This window comes from Notothenia rossii (assembly GCF_949606895.1).
Source record: "Notothenia rossii genome assembly, chromosome: 7".
NCBI lineage: Eukaryota > Metazoa > Chordata > Actinopteri > Perciformes > Nototheniidae > Notothenia > Notothenia rossii.
This window is the reverse complement of record NC_136905.1, coordinates 46040934-46057264: the sequence shown is the minus strand read 5'-3', so window position 1 is coordinate 46057264 and position 16331 is coordinate 46040934. Positions and strand designations below refer to the sequence as shown.

The following is a 16331-nucleotide window of genomic DNA, read 5'->3' as shown; positions in this document are numbered from 1 at the left end:
GGGCCAACTGCAGCGAATGGTCCGTTTTAAATTGGCCTGCAGCACATTTTCTAAAAGGATAATGGAATATGGCCCACACATGAAACTTGTGCTTGTCTTTTATTGTACTAAAAATAACGTATTTGTATAACAAGCTTGTAATATACCCTGCCTATTTCGCCTTATCACCCCCCCAACCTCTTTAACCATGTTCAATTATCAAGCAGAATTGACCTACCTCTGATTGATTTTGCTCACTTCTTTTCTGTGAGTGGCCCTCAGTGGGAAATGTTTGGACACCCCTGTCTTAGAAGTGCCGCTATCTCAAGGAACCCCCAGGATTCTGGTGAGGGGCAATGAAGAAGGAGGGGGGGGCAATCTAAGAAAAGCTTAAAAGATATGATGCAGATAACGTTGATCCATGTCCATTGGGTGATACCTTTTGCCATGTGCTGTTCGTGTTTGGCATCTTGGAGTAACTGTGATAATGCTCTCATGTGTGTGCAGATTTAGTGTTTATGTTGTGATGCAAATGATTGTGTCGGTCTTCATGTTAACTTCTTGTGATGTCTGCTTTACAGGAGCTTTCTGCCTCTTACAGATGACCACTACATAACAATAATAATACATTTTATTTGAAGAGCGCTTTTTAGGGTACTCAAAGACACTTTAAAGGGTAAAATTCATAAAAACATTATTTATAAAATATATCAAAAACATTAATTATGCTTTAAATATATTTTATAAACATCTTAAAGTGCTGTCTAAAATTCAATAGGAGTGACTTTCAATACATAATTGACCTGCATTGAAGTCCTAATGTATGCACGCTGCTTTATGTTTGGTTAAATAGTTTGTCAGCTAGGCTGTGGCTCACTTATCTCAATGCAATTTAGGCCCCGGCCCCACGAGGACGAAAATGGTCGTTTGCGTTACTGTTTAGTGTCATATAGGCCGTTCGGCCACACGAGGACGACCGAATATGACAGTAAACAACTGCGGAAACGATAACGTGTCCCAAGGTGGATAGAACGGCATACGCAACGCCTTGGGGGATCCAAAGACTCCGTCTGTGCGCCCTATACGATCATTTTCTGATAATGATGACGCAATAGCCCCGCCTCTCCCCACCTCTGCTGCTCACCCCCGTGTCAAACTAAACTGCACACTGAATTCAGATTATTTATCTTTCTCTTGATATGGACATAAACGCGAGTGAAGTCTAATCTGACAGGACGAAGACACGCAGACGCAGCTCTGCTCACCTGCAGCTCCTCCCGCTGTGATGACTGCGGTCAACTCAGCCGTCTCTCGCATTTGCATGGTCAAATGAGCAGGGCTTCATTTTTGAGTGCGCGATTAAGAACGTCTTTACGGTAATCGCCGAGAAGCGACGCTGACGGTAGTAGTTTATGAAGTTCTCAGTGAAAGATGTACTGTTGGACTCAGTACTACTTGGACTACCACCACAGGTACAGTCAAGTACTTTTATCGTGTACTTTTTGAGTAATACCCTGTCAAACTCCCATGCAGAGTACAATAATGCATGTTTTCTGCCATCTTTGATGAGAGATAAAATCATTTTTTGCCATAAGTTCTCAGTGGAAGTGGTACTGCTGGATAGAGTGCTACTAGGACTACCACCACAATTACAATCAAGTACTTTTATCGTGTACTTTTTTGAGTAATACCCTGTCAAACTCCCCTGCAGAGTGCATGTTTTCTGCCATCTTTGATGAGAGATAAAATAATGTTTTGCCATAAGTTCTCAGTGGAAGTGGTACTGCTGGATAGAGTGCTACTAGGACTACCACCACAAGTACAATCAAGTACTTTTATGGTGTACTTTTTGAGTAATACCCTGTCAAACTCCCCTGCAGAGTACAATAATGCATGTTTTCTGCCATCTTTGATGAGAGATAAAATCATTTTTTGCCATAAGTTCTCAGTGAAAGTGGTACTGCTGGATAGAGTGCTACTAGGACTACTACCACAAGTACAATCAAATACTTTTATCGTGTACTTTTTGAGTAATACCCTGTCAAACTCCCCTCCAGAGTACAATAATGCATGTTTTCTGCCATCTTTGATGAGAGATAAAATCATTTGTTGCCATAAGTTCTCAGTGAAAGTGGTACTGCTGGATAGAGTGCTACTAGGACTACCACCACAAGTACAATCAAGTACTTTTATCGTGTACTTTTTGAGTAATACCCTGTCAAACTCCCCTCCAGAGTACAATGCGAACGCAGCCCCACCCGCCCCCATCACTCTGTGTGACTCCCCAGTCACTGTTGTGAAGTCTTTCCGCTTCCTGGGCACCATCATCGCCCAGGAACTCAAGTGGGAGCAGAACATCAGCTCCCTCATCCAAAAAGCCCAGCAGAGGATGTTCTTCCTGAAGCAGCTGAAGAAATTCAACCTGCCACAGACGATGGTGAACTTCTATACCTCCATCATCGAGTCAATCCTCACCTCCTCCATCACCATCTGGTACGCTGCAGCCACATACAAGGATAAGGGCAGGCTGCAGCGTGTCATCAGCTCTGCAGAGAGGGTGTTTGCCATCCCTCCACGACCTGCATGCCTCCAGGACCCTGAGGCGGGAAGATAGTGGCCGACCCTTCCCACCCTGGACACAAGTTGTTCACCCCCCTCCCCTCTGGCAGGAGGCTGCGCTCCATCAGGACCAAAACCTCTCTCCATCAGGACCAGTCAATGTCTTCAGCCTCCAGCACACTTTCCCTGTACAAGGCTCATTCCCAATGATCACAACACCTCATATTATGTCTGTCATTAAAGTTACCCATTATAACAATTGTCTTTCCTTTATTCTCTTGTCTCTTCTCTTGAATTAATTACAATAGTCCTGTCTTTAACAAAATTTAAAGTCCTTCTACTGCACCTTTTGAAGACTCCAAAGCAGGCATTTGTACTGAATGTGTTGCAGTATTACAGCTTCAACGGTCAGCGGTCCAAATGGAGGATTATTCAAAAAGTACACGAAAAAGTACTTGATTGTACTTGTGGTGGTAGTCCTAGTAGCACTCTATCCAGCAGTACCACTTCCACTGAGAACTTATGGCAAAAAAATATTTGATCTCTCATCAAAGATGGCAGAAAACATGCACTCTGCATGGGAGTTTGACAGGGCATTACTCAAAAAGTACACGATAAAAGTACTTGATTATACTTGTGGTGGTAGTTCAAATAGTACTGAGTCCAACAGTACATCTTTCACTGAGAACTTATGGCAAAAAATTATTTTATCTCTCATCAAAGATGGCAGAAAACATGCGTTATTGTACTCTGCAGGGGAGTTTGACAGGGTATTACTCAAGAAGTACACGATAAAAGTACTTGATTGTACTTGTGGTGGTAGTCCTAGTAGCACTCTATCCAGCAGTACCACTTCCACTGAGAACATTGGGCAACAAATTATTTTATCTCATCAAAGATGGCAGAAAACATGCACTCTGCATGGGAGTTTGACAGGGTATTACTCAAAAAGTACACGATAAAAGTACTTGATTGTACTTGTGGTGGTAGTTCAAATAGTACTGAGTCCAACAGTACATCTTTCACTGAGAACTTATGGCAAAAAATGATTTTATCTCTCATCAAAGATGGCAGAAAACATGCGTTATTGTACTCTGGAGGGGGGTTTGACAGGGTATTACTCAAAAAGTACACGATAAAAGTATGTGATTGTACTTGTGGTAGTAGTCCTAGTAGCACTCTATCCAGCAGTACCACCTTCACTGAGAACCTATGGCAAAAAATGATTTTATCTCTCATCAAAGATGGCAGAAAACATGCATTATTGTACTCTGCAGGGGAGTTTGACAGGGTATTACTCAAAAAGTACACGATAAAAGTACTTGATTGTACTTGTGGTGGTAGTTCAAATAGTACTTAGTCCAACAGTACATCTTTCACTGAGAACTTGTTGGCAAAAAATGATTTTATCTCTCATCAAAGATGGCAGAAAACATGCACTCTGCATGGGAGTTTGACAGGGTATTACTCAAAAAGTACACGATAAAAGTACTTGATTATACTTGTGGTGGTAGTCCTAGTAGCATTCTATCCAGCAGTACCACTTTCACTGAGAACTTATGACAAAAAATGATTTTATCTCTCATCAAAGATGGCAGAAAACATGCATTATTGTACTCTGTAGGGGAGTTTGACAGGGGATTACTCAAAAAGTACATGATAAAAGTACTTGATTATACTTGTGGTGGTAGTTCAAATAGTACTGAGTCCAACAGTACATCTTTCACTGAGAACTTATGGCAAAAAATGATTTTATCTCTCATCAAAGATGGCAGAAAACATGCATTATTGTACTCTGGAGGGGAGTTTGACAGGGTATTACTCACAAAGTACACAATAAAAGTATTTGATTGTACTTGTGGTAGTAGTCCTAGTAGCACTCTATCCAGCAGTACCACTTTCACTGAGAACTTATCGCATAAAATGATTTTATCTCTAATCAAAGATGGCAGAAAACATGCATTATTGTACTCTGCAGGGGAGTTTGACAGGGGATTACTCAAAAAGTACACGATAAAAGTATTTGATTGTAATTGTGGTAGTAGTCGTAGTAGCACTCTGTCCAACAGTACATCTCTCTAGTGCCACTTCTTGGCAATTAGCGCACTCAAAGATGAAGAACTGCTCATTTGACCAAGCAAACGCGAGAGACGGCTGAGTTGACCGCAGTCTGTGATGCAGCGGTGAACGGAGCAAAACACACACTTCAAGTCAGATCATCACCCTTAGCTATTTTAATTACCTCTCAAACTACCTAAACTAGTTATAAATATGTTTATGTTTACTGTCGGCCGGGTCACTCATTACTGGATCAGCTGCTGCTTGAGACAGACACTGACGCTGTCCGAAGAGAGGGAGGAAAAAGAGAGGCTCCATGTATTTTATTATTATATTATATAGAGTCGTTATTCATTTGTTTTAAAGCTCAATAAATAGCAAAGAAGACCTTTGACTGGCACTTTTATAATTTTGTCCGGAAGATTAAAACTTTAATACACGTTGACTGGCGAAAAACTCTGCCCGGTTCCCTCGGCCCCCACCGCGGAGAATAATCAGAAGGGCAACCATGACAACCATGCTTCTTCGCTGCTTTTGTGGAGGATGTTACAGCGTCACGTACAGGCTCCTGCATATGTACTGCAGCTTCTCCAGCGGTTGGAACTAAACGGAGCTGTCTCGTGTGGACAGACACTATCCGGTGAATATTGCGTGTGGACGGAAGCTTTTTTGCGATTGCGTTTGCGTTAATCCTATGCGTTTAGCCGTATGCGTCCTCGTGGGACCGGGGCCTTAATAACTACTGTTTCTATTAAAGCGATATAAACAGTCATGGCCACAGCAGTACAGTGTGAGTAATCCCAGATGCCCAGTTTAAGCTTGGCCTTGTATGTGTCTCCAGGCCAGGGCAGGGCTTGCACTCTGGCTCCTATGAAGGACTCATTCTGCAGTGCAAGGAGACAGCAGTGGTGAGGTCCTTATCACACTGAGCCTCTGCTCCGCTCCATCCGGACCCCTCATTTTTACTCAGGCTGGACAGACAGGACAACAAGTCCAAATCAAAAACAACACAGGGTGTTCGCTTATATAATAATATCATACACTATTTAATTCTGACAACAGGATACAATTATAAAAATATGATATTTACATTAATGTAATGATCCCCTGTCTGTCCAGTGGCTGACAACTGTGTGTGTGTGTGTGTGTGTGTGTGTGTGTGTGTGTGTGTGTGTGTGTGTGTGTCTGTGTGTGTGTGTGTCTGTGTCTGTGTCTGTGTCTGTGTGTGTGTGTGTGTGTGTGTGTGTGTGTGTGTGTGTGTGTGTGTGATTTGGAGTAGACTAGGACTTTTTTGTTGAAATCTTTTTCTAGTTATGGTCTTATACTTGTACATAGCAAATACAACTTTAGAGCAGAGCTAACATTACCTAAATAGTATATAATTAAACAATAAAGAAGGGGTTGTAGATCAAACTTAAAGATTTATAAACATTTATTTTTGTGGCTTTAAATCTTAAATATTCATTCTGCTCATCCTAAAGTTAAACAGTTGCCAATTCGCTTAATACTGCATAGTATAAGACCATTCCATAATGGCAGCTGGTTCAAGCTGGTCCAACTTCCTTTGGTTTAATCAGGGAATATATATATTTTTCACAATGATTTTGAGGTTTCATGCATTTCTTTCTTTCTTTGTCTTTTTCTCCCTACCCTCCTCTTTCTGTATACATGCTTTTATCTTCCCCCTCCCTGTGACTTCTTGCCTTCTCTGTCTCTTTCCGCATCCACCTTCTATCCTTCCCTCTCCTCAGCTTCAGTAGGGAGGAGGGAGTTCAGAGCTCGTGCGGCAGTGGAGGAGTGCTCCTCTCTTGCACTGACAAGCTGAACAGACGCACTGTGTTGGTTCGACCCGTCAGCAAGCAAGAATCTTTCAGCCACTTCTCTGGCTTTTTCCCTCCTGTAAGAATGTAGCCCTTCTCCTTTTTAGTTGACTCTGCTTAAACTCCATTAACAGTGGCTAAAATAATTATATGTGCTTCTCAGAGAGGTTTCGGAAGCCAGTTATTTTACTTGGTTTAAACAATTAGGATTTTGCTGTGGAATGTTTTCATTATATTATTTGTAAAATCATAAATTAAACAGTCATACATACATACTGCTGCAAAGGACACAACCTAAACGGGTTATAACTATATCTCACACTTCTAAATTTGAATAGAGCATTCCAAAAGGGTGCAGATTTTATGATAATTTCCAGTTGATAAATGACTTTACCAACATTTCACTGTTACCGGATGTTTTTGCAGACTTTCTTTTAATCATGCAACAGTTGGAGATGATTTGCTTTTACTGAATGGGTAGTTAAGTGATTATCCCCCTCTTATTGCTTCTCAAATCAAACATAAGATTGGTAATCTTGCTAATCAGATCAATCTGAAGTAATTCAGCCGCAGGTTTTCACTATATATATATATACACATATATACATTGCTTTTCATAGAGTTGGCTGATTTCAGGATCCAATCTTAATAGCCGAATATAAATAGATTTGCTCTTGAACGCTTTTTTAGCTAGTAGCTTCAGCTTGAGATGTTTATGAAAACACAGACGGTTTTTTTTTGTTGTTGAGGTTAAGTGTTTTCCTTTAAAGTAAATGCCATGAGGCCCAATTTTTGGAATAAAGATTATAAATCAGCCATTATTAACCAAAATAAGTTTTGATCCAACAGTATAAATCTAGAGTGAAGTTATTTTTTAGAGGATTTACCCCTATCAAATAAATCAGCTGAGAAAGAACAGCATAGTGTTTGTGTCTGCTATCGCTCTGTGTAATGACAACTATCATCAGTGCTATTTGTCTGTCTGACCGCTGGCCAGACTGCAGCCAAGGTCCTGGAGGTCTCTCACCAGCAGCACGGCTTCCTGTCCATCACCTACACCCAGGCTGTCACCAAAAATGTCCGTCACAAACTCACAACCCGGCCGGAGAAACCCCCACGCAGCGGTGCTACCACCAGCAGTCAGCGGCTGACCTCAGACCCCCTGGCAGACAGCTCCCCCCAGTACCTGAGAGAGATCCTGCTGTCGGCTCAGCCCTTCGACGTGGTGCTGTCCTGCCCCTTGCTGGCCACTGTAGCGGGGGTGTTCCAGGTACACACACATTGTATTGTCAGTTCCTATTACTGTGTGCTATGCAGGCTTGAGCCTTGTCATCCACATATATGTTTTTTAATTTTTCAAGTGTGCATGAATAAATGTCAATATTTAAATACATTTTGGATAATAATTGCAGTCATTTGGTCAATCTTGTAATATCCTGCAAGTTAGTTTAAAGCAGGGGTCGGCAACCCCTGGCACGCGTGCCAGCATTGGCACGCGGCACGGTAACCAGTGGCACACTAGGAATAAGTGTGCAAAATATTTAAATTAATTTTCGGATCCTGAACCGCCGCCAGAGCGCGTCTCCCCGTTACCTGCAGAAGGAAGCCATGCACGCAACGCAGACCCGCTCTCTTTATCTCCAGGTGACTTTCTGCCGCTTTCCTCCGTGGTGCAGTGCTGATCGTTTCACCACGGAGGAAAGCACTTCACTAATTGCAGTACCCATAAGGAGCTGTACAAATGACGCAGTTTTTGCGTGGCTGTGTTTATTTAGTTGAAAGCCCAGTGGCGATCTGCTCATCTTTTATCGAAATAATATGCTACAAAGGGGCGGACTGGCCATCTGTGTGTTGAACTTTCCTGTCGGCTCCCAGACCGTAGTCGAGGAGGGCAGAAGCAACAAGCTTCAGGTTCAATAACCCACTTTAGCTTAAATGACTGGAGAGAGGCGAGCTCTTCTTGGGAGGCCGTTTCATTTATTTAGCTGTTCTTCTGTTTCACAAAATACATCACAGACCTCTGTTTTTCTGCTTTCCCGTTTCACTTCCAGAAACATACACACGTTCCCTCACTGTCGCTTTACCATTCACAAACACACATGCACAAGCCGCACCCCTCTCTCTCTCTCTTAAAGGGACAGCGATCTCATCTCACTCTGCATGACCCTAATATCATAACTTGTGTGTTCTGGAGAATCACAGAACGGACGATCGTCCTTATCATTATGCAGTTTAAACCAATTATTTAAATGTGTTTGTTAAATTCGGCATCATGTAAGTTGCGCTGACAGGTCCACACACTGCTTCCCCGCAGCGAGGCTCCCCCGCCCTCCTGCTGATAGTTGACGAGCGTCAAGCTCCTCAACCCCCCCCCCCCCGCCCTCCGTTGATAATTATCGAATCGTTGGCACGCTGATAACATTTTTTTTTTTCAATGGCACTACATATCAAAAAGGTTGCTGACCCCTGGTTTAAAGTCTCAGTCAACAATTATATGCAATTTAAAGGTGATTCCTTCATTTATTAATTTGTTTTGTAATTTCACAGCCATTAAGACAACAAAACGTAGTGATAAGATGTTTTGTATTTCATAATTACATATATTTTACTGGATGTCTTTTCAGGTTACGGTGCCAAGACGCTACAGAGAGCGTGGAAAGACAGCTGGTCAACCAATGAGAATCCACACTCTGACCTCTCGGAGTTTACCCCTGATGTACATCAACACCAGCGTGATCAGGGTCTTCTGTCCCAGTGCACGAGAAAAACTCACAGCATCAGGTTAGAGAACTACTTTTCTCTTTTGAAAGCACATTTGTGTTTTCAAACGGAAAACAACAGGCTATGATTTAGATTATGTAAGTCTGTGGTGCGTGTATGAAAGTCTCTGTCATGGCCGCCCAGACAAAGCAAAGACACCACATTAGACAGTTGCAAAGACAAATAGTTGTGGTTTCAACGAACCAACCACAGTTATTTACACTCCTGCAAATATAATGTAATGCCATATTGTCATAGATCGATGTTATGTCTGCTGGTAGTAATGACTTATAGTGGTAAGTGTGTGTGTGTGTGTGTGCGTGTGCGTGTGTGTGTGTGTGTGCGTGTGGGTGTGGGTGTGGGTGTGTGTGTGTGTGTGTGTGTGTGTGTGTGTGTGTGTGTGTGTGTGTGTGTGTGTGTGTGTGTGTGTGTGTGTGTGTGTGTGTGTGTGTGTGTGTGTGTGTGTGTGTGTGTGTGTGTGTGTGTGTGTGTGTGTGTGTGTGTGTGTGTGTGTGTGTGTGTGTGTGTGCGTGCGTGCGTGCGTGCGTGTCATCATCATGCCCTACTGTATATGTATTTGTGTCTATCGTGTGCATAGTGTTTATTCACCTTTGTTTAAGCTTTGTATTTGTGTCTGTGTACATATTTACATTATGATTGTATTTGATTGTGTGTCCCATTAGATCCTCAGATGAAAAAAGAAGACACTCTGGTGTTGAAGCTTGGCTCCCTCAGCATGGCCCCCCAGGCGGACAACCCCCTGACCCGCACAGTGCTGCGGAAAGACATCTACCAGTAAGAACAGCTCTCCTCCTCCAACCCACTCTCGGCTCAAATCACACTGTAAATCCTGTTTAATACAAAAGCAATTATAGTCCACCATGTGTGGCTTTGATTCAATCAAACTTTTTATTTTATTTTAAGTATAACATTAAAATGTTATGAAATACATAGTATAATCAGTTACACGTTAGTTTTATTAAGCAAATCAGTACGTATTTTACATGCTGAATAATTTAACCCAAACATAAAATAACATAGTCTTGATTTAAACCTTTGAAATTATCCTTACATAACGTCCACACGGTTCCGTCGCGTGCTTCAACGCTTCCCATACACTTTGAATGGGGTGACGTCAAGCTTTGCCGAACTGAATTGTGGTTCCGTCGCGTCGGTTTGCCTCCGTTGCTCACTTCGAAAGTTGAGAAAAGTTCAACTTTTCAAACATCGACGGAAGTGCCAACCAATCAAATCGTATGCCAGTACAAGCGCTAGCCAATCAAACCTTGTGCTTGTGTGTCCGGGGCGGGAGATTAATGTGATTGGTTGTTGGTCGCACGCAGGACACGCCCACCGGCAAGCTTCAACGCCACGGAACCATGTGGACGTACCGTTACTCTTCTCTTTACACACTTTCAGCTCCTAAACCTCTTCTGTTGATATACAGTATCACTCTCCATATGGTTGTGAGGCAAGTGTTTTGGTGAATGTGTGTTTAGATGTGCATGGTGCACTTCTTTGTCCTCATTATGAGAAGTTTTCAGGAGCGAGTGACAGCGCCACATAGTGGTTAAGCTGCCCTAGAGCAGAACAGAGCACTGAGTGACACCTTGGGGGTCTGCCGGGCCCTCCAGCTGAAACACAAGACTGTTGACACAAGCCCCCCGTGCCATATGGATCAAAGCAACTAGGCAGGGAAAATCTGGAGGGAAATAGCTCTGTTCAAAACATTTCCCTGCTATAGGCAGCTTAAAGAATCTGGATTGTGTCATAGCTGCCTCAAAACCGCAGCCCCACAGCTTGTGTGTGTGTGTGCGAGAGAGAGAGCAGTTGTGTGAATGGGCAGATATGGAGCTGGCAAACACACGTAATGGGGAGATAAAAGTGGTGCCAAATGCTTTGTACAGCTGCGAGAGAGATGTGAGCTGACACAAGACGTGAAGTGGAGAAAAAAAGAAAAAAGAGGTGGCCAGACAAAAGGAGAGGAGAGGCCACTTTAGGCTTCATTTCTGCTGCAGTTGGTGGAAGAGTCACATGGGGGGGGGTGCTGCCTGACATCTGTAACCATCAAGGCATTCTGTCCTACGTGGTCCACAGTTTTTCCACAGAAGATCTATCTCCTTCACAGTGTCTTGTTTGTTTTCTTTCATTTATCGGAGTAAACATGTTGTTGATCAGTACCCGTAGCAACTGTTCTGTAGGGACTTTTGGGGATATGTTTTTTATCCACTCGAAAACTACACAGTCTAATGTACTAAAAGGTTTTGCTACAAGTTATTACAGCTAATGAGTAGTAACTACTCTGTTTCCATAAAAACTGGGCCTATATTTATTTTGTTGACATGTTGGCCATGTTATCATCATGTCAAATGATAAATGACGATCTTGCGGGCATGGAAAATGATCTGGAGTTTTTCTCAGACTTTCAGACCAAAAAACAGCCTTGCGATTTTACCCCATATTGGCTAGTAATGTTGTGCCTGTGGTAGTGAGAGGATTGGTGGCTGTGGTGCCCACATCTACTCCTACACAGAGATCGCTTTGCGTGACGTCCACCCTGCCTTAGCACAAACATGCTACCATAGGCCCTCCATACAGCCATTCAAAACACAGAGTCTGGTACACATGCACTCACAAACAATATGGTGTCTTCATTCAGTCATGCATACAAAAACATATTCTAACTATGCACAGCAAAATACACATACATGCTCTGTCGCAAACACTAGCAGCAGGCATGGCTGTTTGTACAAACACACCCATATTCACTTAGCCTCTACACACAGAAGCCAAGAGCCACCACTTCCCTCTCTGCAGTGAAACCCAGGTATTATGTCAAACCACTCTCTATGTTCATTCTTCCATGTGTAACCATGCATTATCCTCACCACCTAGTACCTACCCTGTTCACATCGGCCCTCCAATTTAGGACCATCTCACTTCTGACTCACGTGATTGATAACCCTGAGATCAGGACCTTGTTGACATACACTGTTACGTGCTTAATCTGTGCTGAATTATATTGTGTTTGCTCCCCCAAGTCGTTTAGAGAAAGTCAAAGTAAAAGTCTGTAATCATGTAAACCAATGTGTGTTTACAATCTATAATCAACTGTGGCTATAGCAAGAAATATGTCCATAAGGGCCGGTAGCCATTGGCTCGGTTCTGTTTAAAGCCCACCACTAATTATATCCGCTGTCATAATTGAATGACTGATCCAAGCAGCAATGGTGTTTTTGTCTACTGTACATTAAATGATTGCCTCACAAGGTCTTAAAGCAGGATTTACTGTAATGACACCCTGTGAGAGAAGATGCTAAAATAGCGAGTACGTGTAAACATCCTGACAGAGCATGTCTTGATACTGGTCCACTAACACTTATTCTGACACACCTGCTTCAGCTTCCTTTACAGCCTCTACATTTCCAGGCTACAGTGTGTATTTTCATTTAGAATTGATAGATTTCCTCAAAGAAGGTAAAATAAACCTGTTTGACTATAAAACTGTGTAGAGCTAAGTTGACATGCACCGTGTCATTTGGTAACAATTACCACTGTTTCATTTGATGTTGAAACTGTTTCCCTGAAGGAGTAGGTCCCCAGCGGCTTCTTCACTAAGCAGGAATTATGACACAGATAGGCTTCCCCTGTTTCTCCCTCTCCATATTCAGCCACTGCCTCTCAAGGCCACTGTCAATTTACACAGCTGAAATCATTTCAGCCTTGAAAAAGTTTTTCCAAGTACTGGGCGCCGGCCTGGATAATGTCCGGCATGCATTCAGCCCTGACTTTCTTGTGGTTGTGCATGTCACAGATATTTTACTCCATACTCCTATTTTCTCTCATCCTCCCCATTTCTCTTATTTTTACAATGAGATTTTTTCACTTTTGGAACACTTCATTTAGAGCTTCTTGTATGGGTGAATAGGGACCTCTCTTTCCAGAACCATGTGGAGATTGAGTTTTCCGGTTTAATGACATGGAGACACATGTTGAGTGTCTAGGGTTAAAACATAAGCTTGCAAATATTTGAATTATCAATGTGTGTCTGTGTGTCTGTGTTAGTGCACACTCCTGCGTTTCTACGGTGATGGCAGACATGGCTGCTGTGTCAGTTGTGATGCAAAAACCAGTGTTGTAGTCAAGTCACCAATTCACAAGTCCAAGTCACTCTCGAGTCACCACTCTTCGAGTCCGAGTCCTATTCCAAGTCACCAAGGGAGAGTCGTAGTCGAGTCCAAGTCCGAGTCACCCAAGGAGTGTTCGAGTCGAGTCCGAGTCATCATTAACTGTGTTCGAGTCCGAGTCCAAGTCAGAGTCACCTAAGAAGAGTCCAAGTCCGAGTCACAAGTCTTCATGTATTCATTTTCATGGATATATGTGTTGAAATGTAGCCGCTCCTCTACATTGCTTTTATCCTATCACGTTATACTAATCTGTCTATTGAACTGTGAAGCAAGTTTGGCTAAAATTCTTGTAATAGGTGCTATACAAATATAAAGCTTATTTCTAATATTATTATTATTATTGTAAATGACCTTTAATATGTCTAACTATATTTAAAATGAGTTACCTTTTAGAGAAGTGATTATATGTGTATGCCAATATTTTCCTATGGTAAAGTTTTCGTTTTGCACTTTTATTTTGATAGTAATAAGATCGGGACTTTTACCGGTTAAATCGGTTTACTGATAAAGATTTAGCCCCAGAAAGCACATGGCTACTTAGCATGCAAAATGACATCATTCTGCATGTTAAGTAGCCATGTGCTTTCGTGTTGTCGGCTGAATCTTTATTTATTGATTAGATCACGTTACTCTGATGATAGTGTTCAAGACAGCCATGTCTGAACTCGATCCTTAGAGTAATGTGTTACGAAGCCTTCTCTTCAATATTGTTTCCACATAACGAGCATTTTGCGCTGCTCTTTTCCAATGTGGAAACAGAATGTGTGAAAGCATACAGCACGATGCGGGGTGTGTTTCTAGACATCTCTAGACTGGAATAGCGGGGCCCAGTCCGTGAACTCGCCTCACAGGTGCACATGCCAGGATAGAGGACATCAGACTCTCGAGAAAACTTGCTCGAGTCCGAGTCCAAGTCAGAGCTTCAATGCACAAGTCAAGTCCGAGTCATCGTGAGGGGGAAAATTCACGAGTCCGAGTCCAAGTCAGAGCTTCAATGTACAATTCGAGTCCGAGTCATCGTGGGGGTAAAAATTCACCAGTCCGAGTCCAAGTCAGCATATGCGAGAATTCACAAGTCCAAGTCCGAGTCGCGTCAATCAGTGCACGAGTCCGAGTCGAGTCACGAGTCACGAAAATCGGCACTCGAATCCGACTCGAGTCCGAGTCTTGCAGTGTTCCTCTCTTTCCAAAGTATGTCTAGTCTTTTTTTCTGCCCATTACTACATTTTATTCTCCCTTCTTTCTTTGTGTCTGTTGTTTGTATCCCACTACTCCAACATATGACACCGAGCTATACCCACATCAACAACTTCTCATTAGGGCCCGAGCACGAGAGCGCTAGGACCCAACGGCATCCTAGCACGAAGTGCGAGGAACCTATTGTTATCCTAGGATTTGTTATTCTTCCTGCGATTTAAACCTGTTTTTGAGGGCTTTACGACGCTTCAAAAGTTGTATAATTTTGCACGGACGCCAGGTCCGGTGAACATTTTTACATTCTGGAGTCAATGAGTTCAAATTGTCCAACATACTTGCTAGCGCCACATATATGTAAATAATTTGGGAAAAAATTAACATAGTCCTGAGATTTTGCAAACTTCTCCGGGTGGACCTGCTCTACATTTGGTCCTCTTTAACGTCTATGCTCCGCCTACTTTGATTTTTATTTAATTAGCATAATCTTCCAAACAGTGAAATATTCACTTACATTTCAATTTGTAGTTTTTCGACACCAAACTTATTATACTCCATTGATGGAGGGTCACACTCATTACAGTAGGAAATGAGCATGTTCAGTCAATAAATATGGCCGCCATTAATCAAAACGTATTTTCAAAAAGGCGGGGCTTAGAAAGAAATGCTCATAACTCATCAACAATGTATCCAAACATCACACATTTTAGTGGATAGGTTCAGTCTGTCTTGGGTAATACGCATTCCAAAGCATTTTCAAAAGCACCACTAATGTATAACTCAAGAACGCATGGACGAAAAAAAAAAAAAAAGTTAGACATACTTTGGGGGTGAGTATGATCTGAGATTCAAAGTGTCGCAACAAATGACGAATGTGGGCGTGGCCTATGCATTCTTTTTGAATTTGGATGCGCTTAAATGAGCTTCGGACGCAAAACTTGGGACACACGTCACACCTACAGTACACACACAAACCCACACCTACACAATGTACAACACACACATAGACTCTACAAAACACACCTACACATTGTATAACAAACACAAACAGCTCCTAAAGTATATCATAAATATCAGGCTACAGCCCTTGTATATTTTATTATGTGAAGCACTATATGGTTTCATGAAAAATATCTCCTAAAGCTGGGGTTCCCAACCTTTTTTCCCAAGAGCCCCCCCAAATGACTCCTGTTGGAAGTTGGAAGGGGGGGAAAACAGCGGTAATTCAAGTTTAAAAGTCTCAAAAATGCTACAACTACTGTCACAAACTGGATGAATGTGAAGTATTTTGTTAAAGGAGGATGAAAGCGTAATTAAGGAGCACTATTGGAGTGACTTTGATGGTTATTGGACTCAGGATTAATTCATTTGGATTCCCGCTGTATGAAGAAATTAAAGGACGGCGCAAGTGGAAACAATTCACAAAGGGATGATTAAACTGTTTAAAACACATGCTCAAAGTAAGCCAGATTTTGTCGATGTGTTTATGTGGATTCAAAAGTCGTAAATAATCTACAAAATGGAGGAGACCGATCTGATCGGAGCAACTGTGACAAATAATCCAACGGAAACCAGCATGGACAATGACTATGTTTTAAAAATGCGCTTATCCAGGAAAGTCTGGTTTGGACACTTTACGGGCAGAAGAAACATTTCTATTAAAGAAAATATTATAAATGTCTGTCCTTTTATGCCTATAATAGCTACTAACTTGATTTTTTATTCAAATTAATTAATCAATTATTTTTTATATTTTATTGTAATGTGGAGACAA

At 42.1% G+C, this 16331-nt stretch overlaps 1 protein-coding gene across 1 annotated transcript in view; it reads left to right on the top strand.

Moving 5' to 3' along the window:
* vps13b (vacuolar protein sorting 13 homolog B) overlaps nucleotides 1–16331 on the top strand; it is a 460668-nt gene that overhangs the window by 257937 nt on the left and 186400 nt on the right. Inside the window, 4 exon segments of the mRNA XM_079694034.1 lie at nucleotides 6348–6495; nucleotides 7414–7686; nucleotides 9041–9197; nucleotides 9860–9971. Of these exon segments, the coding sequence (XP_079550160.1) occupies nucleotides 6348–6495; nucleotides 7414–7686; nucleotides 9041–9197; nucleotides 9860–9971 (690 nt within the window).